The 10,485-nt window shown below is 35.9% G+C and overlaps 1 protein-coding gene and 1 pseudogene across 3 annotated transcripts; one reads left to right on the forward strand and one right to left on the reverse strand.

Annotated features, from left to right (window-relative positions):
• Positions 1–148: 148 nt before the first annotated feature.
• Positions 149–6,867, forward strand: LOC109209470 (probable polyamine transporter At1g31830). Of its 3 annotated transcripts, none has more exons than XM_019372741.1 (2): positions 149–589; positions 5,040–6,867. In XM_019372741.1, the coding sequence occupies exons 1-2, from the start codon at positions 368–370 to the stop codon at positions 6,471–6,473; spliced, it is 1,656 nt and encodes a 551-aa protein (XP_019228286.1). In that variant the 5' UTR covers positions 149–367; the 3' UTR covers positions 6,474–6,867. The 3 variants fall into 3 exon arrangements, with proteins under 3 accessions (XP_019228286.1, XP_019228288.1, XP_019228287.1); XM_019372743.1 differs by lacking the exon at positions 149–589 and adding an exon at positions 3,961–4,160; XM_019372742.1 differs by lacking the exon at positions 149–589 and adding an exon at positions 3,962–4,164.
• Positions 6,868–7,098: 231 nt separating this feature from the next.
• Positions 7,099–8,510, reverse strand: LOC109209472 (annotated as a pseudogene).
• Between the last annotated feature and the right edge of the window lie 1,975 nt (positions 8,511–10,485).

The following is a 10,485-nucleotide window of genomic DNA, read 5'->3' on the forward strand; positions in this document are numbered from 1 at the left end:
AGCAACAAAGATATACTATCTCATAACATGTTTAAGATTATAAATTCCAAAAAATATTTTATTTTTTCTAAAACTCAATTTCAATTAAATTACGCCATATAAATTGATGTAAATATAAAGAAGCCAAATGAACAAATCCCATCAAACTCTTAAATCAACCTTTAGTTTCCCTATCACTCACTCAATATATTTTGTCACTTTCTCATCCCAACAACCCTCTCCAAATTCCTTCTTATGTCTTAATCTTGTAACATGAAAATATCACAAATATAATATCCTCTTCTTTCTTTCACTCTCAACTAAGAATTAATCTTCCTCATTTTCTTGATTTATCTTATCCTCTTCTAGTTTCTTTTAGTGTTTACAAATGGTGCCAACAAGTTCAGAAACTGTTCAAAACAGTAAAACTAAATCCACCATTGAAGTTGCCAATACTCAACAGAAAGTTGAAGTTTCAATATCTGAAAAGAAAATTTCTTGTCCTTCTTCCCCAGCTTCTGCTAATGGTGAAACAGCACAAACTGAAACTGTATCAGCTTCTGCTGCTACTGATAAATCTTTACAGAATTCTCAGAATGTTGATGATCAGGTAATTTATTTATTATCTGTGTATTTAACATGTTGTAGCCGGTGGTGGAGTCACATTCAACCAAGGGGTGTCAATTCGCTGAAAAATTATATCGTATTGTATTGCATTGTTAGATAAAAGATTTTGTTTTACGTATATCTATTATACGTTGTATCCCTTTGATTTTTTGGCGTGTTTAAATTTTTATATTTTGACATCTTTAGTGAAAATTCTGGTCCTGCCACTTGCAGCAACTTACTAATTTCACTTTTTATGAATAATACGTGTAGTTATTTCTAAGTTGATTGATCTTGTCGGTATATATTGAAGGGGAATCTTGGCGTGACTGATAATGTTGCTGCCATGTAACCAGAAGGTTCAAGCTGTAAACAACCTCTTGTAGAAATGCAGGGTAAGACTGCGTATAATAGACCTTACGGTCCGGCCTTTTCCCGAACCCTGCGCATAATAACGGAAACTTAGTGCACTGGGTTGCCCCTAGATCTTGTCGGTATATAAAATGTTAAAATCGTAAAGTAAATGGCTAAATTTCATATTTTTCCTTTTTTTTGTTCCTTGTTCATTTTTATTCATGTGCTTTGTTCATTAGCATGTCTTCCCAAGAACTAAAAGAGTGATGCTTTTTACAACAGTTTCCGTGAACTCTAGCTGTTAATGGCAGCCTTAATTTGTTTTTTTATTAATTAATTAATAGTTAAGAGATATGATCGTATACGATAAGCACCAGGATAAGAATACAAAGTTAATTGTAAGAATGTTAGTACTCCCTCCGGTTCAAAATAAGTGATTTTTTGAATGTTTTCACACAGATTAAGAAATTCACCTTTTAGCATTAATTAGTAATGGAATTGACCATATTAATCTTTACTATCTCACATAAACACTCCTAACACATATTCCAACACTATTTACTCCAAGGACAATGTAGGAAAAAAATAATTAATTCATTCTTGAAATCTGAAAAAATTACTTATTTTGGACCACAAGAAAAAAGCCAAAAAAATCACTTATTTTGGAACGGAGGGAGAAATTGTTAGGAATTTAAAACCTTTCTTGAAATATGTTCCGTGATTCTCTTATTTTGTCGTAGGGAATTCCTTTTCTCCTTTTTATATAATCAAAATAAAATTAGGTACGTACAAGTTAATCTTGGTTAAATTGCATTTGCCTTTTACATTTCCAGAAAATGCCTCGTACGCACATTTTGGTTATAATGTAGGTGCATTTTTTTTAAGTAAACTGATCAAGACGTGTTGTAATAATAAAACAGTGACAATGTCCAATAAGTTTCGTTTATTTTCCTCATAAAACTTTTTCTTATTTAATTGTACGAGTCTAACTTCTATACTAACAATAATATAAATATATTTTAACATTATTAATTTCCTTACAAAAATAATTATAGATAAATGTTCATGATAAATAGATGTTAGTCATATTGAAAGTAAAATATATAACCTACTACAATATGTTCAAATATACATAGAGTATTAAAACCCTTTCCGATATATTTTTCTTCTTGTTTGTATTGTGTCTCGTCAAAGGGGAGCCTTGGCATAACTGATAAAGTTGCTATAATGTGACTAGGAGATCACGGGTTCGAGCCGTGAAACAGCCTCTTGCAAGAATGCAGGGTAAGACTACGTACAATATACCCCTATGGTTCGATCCTTTCCTGAATCCCGATGCATAGCGGGAGATTAGTACACCGGGCTGTTTTTTTGTATATGGTTCGATCCTTTCCTGAATCCCGATGCATAGCGGGAGATTAGTACACCAGGCTGTTTTTTTGTATTGTGTGTTATTGTGGTTCGACTCTTTTCTGGATCCCGCGCGTAACGGTAGCTTAGTGCACCTTACTGCTTTCTGTGTTGTGTGTTGTGTGTTGTGTGCTGTTGGGGTGTATGGTGGGGTTTACATGTTGGTTGGAGAAGAAAAGAGTTGTATTTTCAGCACGCCTCAATGAGTACAAATTCTAAAGACTAATTACTTTTGACGAAATAAAGAAAAAAAAACACACACACAGAGACATAAAAGATTATAACAAATAATTGAACATATATTGCCGCATGCATGCTTGACATAGTTTACCTTTTAAAACAATAATCACCACCAATATATAAGTAGCATATAGTAATGAGTGTTATCGAAAACTATAGTTTCAGTGTTTTATCTAGCTTATGACTTGGTGCAATATTCAATATAACTTCTTAAAAGTTAGAGTGGGGATATTAATAATTTTCCCAAGTACAACAATCAAAAGTGCATATGTTCAATTAATGGTAAAAAATGTGCTTAACTAGAAATCATAAGGATCAGAATTAGAATTTCTCCATATATCAAGGACTAAAAGTGTAAATTTTCCAAAAATTTTAGAATCATTTTATGTTTACTTTTTTTTGGGATCAGAAATAGTCTGATTTACAACTGATAAATGAAAAATAGCCACAAGTTCAAAAGTAATCGAAAACTATAGTTTCAGTGTTTTATCTAGCTTATGACTTGGTGCAATATTCAATATAACTTCTTAAAAGTTAGAGTGGGGATATTAATAATTTTCACAAGTACAACAATCAAAAGTGCATATGTTCAATTAATGGTAAAAAATGTGCTTAACTAGAAATCATAAGGATCAGAATTAGAATTTCTCCATATATCAAGGACTAAAAGTGTAAATTTTCCAAAAATTTTAGAATCATTTTATGTTTACTTTTTTTTGGGATCAGAAATAGTCTGATTTACAACTGATAAATGAAAAATAGCCACAAGTTCAAAAGTAATTGAAATTTAGTCACTTTCTCATGTAAAATAAAATCTGAACAAAAACACCTTTAAAAATTCGAAATAATTCCAGCATAATGTGCTGGAGTTCGAATTTTTTACATATGAGATTCCAACATAATGTGCTGGAATTTCATAATGTATTGGAGTTCCAACACAATATATAACAATAACAACAACATACTCAGTATAATCCCAAAGGTGGGGTCTGGGGAGGGTAGTGAGTATGCAGGCCTTACCCCTACCTGGAGTTCCAACACAATATAGTGGAAGCTTATACGCCTGAGCTCCATAATCAAGCATATTATGCTGGATCTTTCCGTGTTTAAGCTAGAATATTTTTGTCCAGATTTTATCGCCACATAAAATAATGGTTATTTTTTAATGACTTTATAAATCCCGGCTAATTTTTGATTACCCGTCTAAAAACTTGCTAGCCCACTGCTTTTTTCTCTACCTAGATCTTCCAGTAATCTATCTCTTCCATCTCTACTTTATCATTTATAGATGTGCAAAATTTATAGTACAAATTTGATTGAGAATATTTTCTATTAAAAATATATACTTCTCTTAAAAGGGCAAAAAGTGAACAAGAAAAGAAAAAGAAAATTGGTAGTGGGTGACTGTGTATGCCACTGGCCTGGGCTTTCTGTTGGAGAACAAAATGCCTTGATTATTTTCATCTCTATCTGACTATCTCTGCTCTCAACTTCTGCAACTTGTCAATGTCCTTAAAACCTTCATTCCCAGCAGAAGAACAGATTCAAGAATTAAAGTTCATGGATTCATAGTAGGTATTATCATACATTTTTTTTTTAAAAATTATTTTCACATGTATATGCCGGTATCGTTAGTGTTAGTCTCCTATTTTCATTCCTTTGTATCCGCATATTTCTTTTAGTACACTCTATCCTTCCCAAAAACCATTTTGTGGGATTTCACTGGGTTTACTGTTGTTGTTATACTTTTTAAAATTATTTTCACATGTATACATAATTTGAATCGAAAATAATCCTTTGCATGTGTGAAATGATATGACTGAGACTAAATGTGGTAAAGATTTTTTATGTAGCTTCAAGTAACATTTATTTTCAAAAAGGTTTGACATGATATTGATCTCTGAATTGAGACTAAATATGTTAAAGATTGTTCCTTTAGTTGATTAGCTAAATGATTCTTTTAGTGTAATATTCCTCTGTTGTTATATGAAACTATTACTATTCAGAGAGTCAGAGTAAGAAAGTGCAGCCTAGCGGGAGCTATGCGCGGGGTCCGAAGAAGGGTCGGACCACAAGGGTCTATTGTGTGTAGCCTTACCCTGCATTTCTGCATAAGGTTGTTTCCACAGCTCGAACCCGTGACCTCCTGGTCACATGGCAGCAACTTTATCAGTTACGCCAAGGCTCCCCTCCTTTTCAGAGAGTCAGACTATTTTCTAAGAAAATAGAGATATTTTAGAAATATTTATTACTACAAGAATGTGATTTGCACATTTTTTTATGTAGCTTCAAGTTTTATTTCCTAAATGTGGTGACATGATCTCTAAATTGAGACAAAGTTAGATGCTTTTTGATTTTCTTACTTTGAACACCATCATTTTTTGGGTTAATTTAGTTGCAATGAGATGGGATTTGTTTTTTATAATGTTAAAATTTGATGCTACATGCAGAAAGTAAGGGGAGAAGCCACAATTCCAATGGGGGATTACAATAATGCTGAGTATATAGGGATTAATGAAGTTGTATCTCCAAGGGCAAATGATCCTAGGAAACTTTCACTCTTGCCTCTAGTTTTCCTCATTTTCTATGAAGTATCGGGTGGTCCATTTGGTGTTGAGGACACTGTACAAGCAGCCGGTCCACTTCTTGCACTCGTCGGGTTCTTGGTTTTCCCGATTATCTGGAGTGTCCCTGAGGCATTGATCACAGCTGAATTAGGCACCATGTTCCCCGAAAATAGTGGCTATGTTGTTTGGGTTTCATCTGCTTTGGGTCCATTTTGGGGATTTCAACAAGGTTGGGTGAAATGGTTAAGTGGAGTCATTGATAATGCCCTTTATCCGGTTTTGTTTCTTGATTATCTGAAATCAGGAATTCCTGCATTAGGTGGTGGACTTCCTCGAGTTATCGCGGTATTAGGCATTACTTTGGTTTTAACTTATATGAACTATAGGGGTTTAACTATTGTTGGATGGGTTGCTGTTATGCTCGGGATATTGTCGATCCTTCCTTTTGTCGTAATGGGGCTTATTTCGATTCCAAAGTTAAAGCCTACGAGGTGGTTGGTGGCAGATGTGCATAATGTCGATTGGAACTTGTATCTAAACACTCTCTTTTGGAATCTGAATTATTGGGATTCGATTAGTACTCTCGTAGGAGAAGTGCATAACCCGAAGAAAACTTTGCCTAAGGCTCTTTTTTATGCTGTGATTCTAGTCGTTTTATCGTACTTTTTCCCTCTATTAGTTGGTACTGGAGCTGTTCCACTCGAGCGTGACTTGTGGACGGATGGTTATTTCTCAGATATTGCGAAAATATTGGGTGGAGTTTGGTTAAGATGGTGGATTCAAGGGGCTGCTGCATTGTCAAATATGGGGACGTTTGTGGCCGAAATGAGCAGCGACTCATTTCAGCTACTTGGTATGGCCGAGAGAGGGATGCTACCCGAGTTCTTTGCAAAGAGATCACGTTATGGAACACCTTTAGTCGGTATCCTCTTCTCAGCTTCTGGTGTGATTTTACTTTCATGGATGAGCTTTCAAGAGATTGTAGCTGCAGAAAATTTCTTATATTGCTTTGGAATGATCTTGGAATTCATAGCATTCGTACGACTAAGAATAAAGTTCCCAAATGCATCGCGCCCATTCAAGATACCTGGCGGAACAGTCGGAGCCATCCTACTGTGTATTCCTCCGACCATACTCATTGGTATCGTTTTGGCATTTTCCACTGTTAAAGTCATGATTATAAGCCTTGCGGCTGTTGCAATCGGGTTGGTGATGCAACCATGTCTTAAGCGCATTGAGAAAAACAGATGGTTGAAGTTCTCCATTAGTTCTGATCTTCCCGACATTCATCACGATACTGGAGCATTACTTCATTGATTCTCATATGTCGTAGCTTTATAACGTACGACTCTTCTACTAACAGGACATAGCAGCAGCTGCATGGAATCCAGAATATCTATGGAGTGCGCGCATAGATAAAAGAGATGTTTCACAAGGTAGCTTTTTAATCTTGTAAGCTTGTGTTTACCCTGATCCTAGGCCTATTTTTCCAGGTGCTTGCATTAGAAACAGATGATGATATGGTTTCTCTTTTATATATGAAAAGTTGCAAAAAATGTCAACTTCATTTCTGCTCTCTTTTAGTCTACTCCTTTTATCCAAAATGCATTTAAACGATATCCATTCTCTTCGTAGTCGAGAGTAACCTGTAAATGATTGTATCTACTGAATATTGGTATGCTTTTTTGAATATATATTGAGCTTTCAACTAGTCTTTCGTTGTCTGTTTAGTTAGGAAATTTTGTGAAGAAGTTGTTCGCGACATGTTACAGTACTGATGTTGAAAAATAGGTCAAAGAACAGTAAGATTACAGCTAATCACTAATCAATTACAAGTCCATAAGTCATATTTCTTTGCATCATAAAGATCAAATCAACAATCTTGAATGAAATGAGCTTTGCAAATTCTTAGATGAGACTTTAACAGTTTTTCCAGCCAGCATTGTGATTCTTGTTTTTAAGTGGATCAGAGTTGGATAAGTTAAGATTTTTCTCTTTTTCTGGTCTGCCCGGTGCACTAAGCTCCCGCTATGCACGAGGTCCGGGGAAGGGTCGGACCACAAGGGTCTATTGTATGCAGCCTTACCTTGCATTTTCTACAAAGAGGCTGTTTCTCTTTTTCTGGTCTATCTGTCAATTTTATACTCTGATGTAGTATCACATTATTTTCACTGCCTTTAGAGTGGGTGCCATATTTGAACAATCGAGAAAGTTAGGTGATTAGTTAATGCCATTGGTCGGGTATGGCCTAATGGTCAATGAAGTGGGTGAAAACTATGAGAGACCAGTTCAAATCCTAAAGAGACAGAAAACTTAGGTGACTTCTTTACCATCTGCCTGAACCTTGGCGGGTAAATTCGGTACATGTGTTAGTGAGAGTTAGCAGATATCCTTGGAATTGTTGAGGTGTGCGCAAATTGGCATAGACACCATCATCATATAAACTTGAACTCGAATGGTTGAGTTCAAGTTTGTCACTTTGAGGATCCTTCATTTGAAACAAAATAAAATTAAGGAAGCAATCACAAGTCTAAAGAGTATCTTGTGATATGCACAACGAAAGACTCCAACTCCATTCGAGAAGTACCTCCTTGCTGTGTCGATTATCTTACAGTTTCTCCCAGTTCCTTTGCTCTGTTCCTAATCACATCACCTTCTTCCGATCTCATTAACTTCCTCACAACATTCTCAATGGTGGACGCAGTGACAAGCTCGTCGCGTTTCTCCCACTCCCTAACAGCTAGGCGTATTTTCTATATTTCTGTCACCAAGAAACCATTTTTTGGTTGGTCATAGTGCATAGGCCAAGCAGCTATTGGGACTCTCAAAGTAATGCTCTCTATACAAGAATTCCAACCACAATTACTCAAAAATCCGCCCGTGGAGGGATGAGCCAAGATTTCGGGTTGTGGTGCCCATTCTCGAACAACTAAGCCCACCCCTTTCGCTCTTTCCTCAAACCCTTCTGGCAACTCAAGTCTTCTAGATTTGCCAGTATTATCAACTTCATCGGCATCCCTCAACACCCATATAAAGTTTTGTTTGCTTAGCTCTAATCCCATGGCGAGCTCCTTGATTTGTTCATCAGAAAATGAAGTAGTTGTCCCAAAAGACACATAAAGAACTGATTTTGGAGCTTGTTTGTTTAGCCATTCCAAACAATACTCATTTTCTTATTGTAAGATGGAATATGATGATGATGATGATGATCTAGTAGCTTAGCAGGAAGAATCACTACAAGAAAGCAAAAGCCTAGTACTGGAAAAGCCAATCAATCTCTAGGATGCTTTTCAACTAAGTTGACATGGAAGAAGCGCTGCGACCCGGAGGCACCCTCCGCCGCCGATAGCCCATTGTTTTTGTTTTTTGTACTTGCAAGTTGTGGCATCAAGTCAATAAAAGTACTACTACCTTCAATTACTTGGCTTGTATATTGCCCGTGCTAAGACTTGTATACCGAGTCTGAAAAGCTCCTAGGTGCACGAATATGTCATCGGGATAAATCCTTCGAGAGAGGGTAGCTTTTTAAGTTGTTCTTCTTCAAGCGGGATGGGCATCCCCGCTACTCTACATTTGTGACTACAGTACATATCGGAACTAGAAATGCAGAGGAAGATATAGGATTCAGTATTGGGAAAGGAAGAAAAATCTTGAACTTTATAGGACATTAAGAAATCATGAACAATGACTACTCGTCTTGTTTGGATGAAATATCTTGAAAGAAGGAAGCAATGGGCTCGCGTAGAAGCAGCATTCCAGAGTGGGCTCGGGATTTTGCTCGAGCAAGCATCGGGTGGAGATGGAGGACGAGTAATTGGGAGGTCATGGAAGTGGATTTTGGATACGTGGAGACCATAAGAGGAGATTTAGACAGGCAAGTTGGAGATACTGGTTGAGATGGCCTTGACCTGGAAATGGCACCATGACTACAACTACATCTTGTTTGTTTAGTTCCTAGTTTTCAAGATCCTCACTCATGTTATTCATGGATTTTGAGGATTCACTTTTTCTTTAAGGTAATGAATTATTGAACTCTGAGATTTGAAACCAAAAGTAATTAAACATATAAAACATTTGATGCAGTTATTACCCTTACCAGCAACACCAACCAAAAACACCTAAAACAAACACATTTAATCCACCACCTTTTGCAGCACAAGACAACCACAATAAAATACACTTTTTTTTTTAATTTGTCATCGATGTTACACATATTTTGGATCTGACTAAATTCGGATTCACCCTGGAAAGTGTTGAAGTATGTAACCATCTCATCTAAAGCTTAAGCTGTTAGAGAGAATACATTTTTATATACTTAATAATGTCTTCAACACGCCCCCTCACGTATACTTTTTGATGAGCCAAGCACGTGGAAATTCTTTTTGATGTTGGGTGATGGTGAGACTCGAACCCCGGGCATCTGTCTGCTCTGATACCCCATATTGGAGGGTAAAGTACTCTCTAACAGAGACGACTTCATATCCAAGACTTAAACTCGAGATCTCTAAATCAGGATGAAGAAGTATACACCACTTTACTACAACCCTTGTGGATAAAATAATACACACAACTAACTCAACCAAGGACTAAAATTAAATGGGTAGAGAATTGGGTCTAGGTCCCACAATTATATTATAAAAAAGCATTTACCAATATATAAAGTGATTTCGATGGTTTTATCTAAGTTTCCCACTTTGACTTTTAAAGAAACAAAAGAATAGTTAAGTGATTTTATTATTAAAAAAAAGAAAAAATGCATAAGTACCTCCCGTCTATACCCAGATTCCCAACTACACTCTATTTTTACGAGGTTTTTATTGCCCCCTAAACTATTTTAAAGTAGAATTATTTGCACCCTTAAAGCTTACGTGGCAGATTGTGTGTATTTCACTCTCTTGGGAGAGTGAGAAGCAAGAAAAGACGATTTTCAGATTTTTCTTTTTGCTTTTTACCATTTTTTCTTACTTTTTTTTCCTTTTCCTTTTTCTTGGTCTTTTTCTTTTACTTCTTTTTTCGTTTGCTCTCTAATTCCGGCGGATATTCTTCCACCGGCGACTTTGTCTAACTGTTTTTCTTCCATTTATTCTGTTTTTCATTTTCCTCTTTCTATCCTTTTCACACACAAATTAAACTCTCAAAAAGATCTATTCATAAGCAAAATAAAATGCACCCAGATTTGGGGGAAAGAATTCATCATCGGAAAACCTTCCCATGCCGGAAAAAAATTGAGGTATTGCAATTTTAACTGAAAAAAGTCTTCTCGGCTTATATTCGTTTTTCTTTCTCTTGCTCTTCCTCCGACATATAAAATATACTTCCAAGAATATAT

The sequence above is a fragment of the Nicotiana attenuata genome, unplaced genomic scaffold (genome assembly GCF_001879085.1).
Source record: "Nicotiana attenuata strain UT unplaced genomic scaffold, NIATTr2, whole genome shotgun sequence".
NCBI classification, from domain to species: domain Eukaryota; kingdom Viridiplantae; phylum Streptophyta; class Magnoliopsida; order Solanales; family Solanaceae; genus Nicotiana; species Nicotiana attenuata.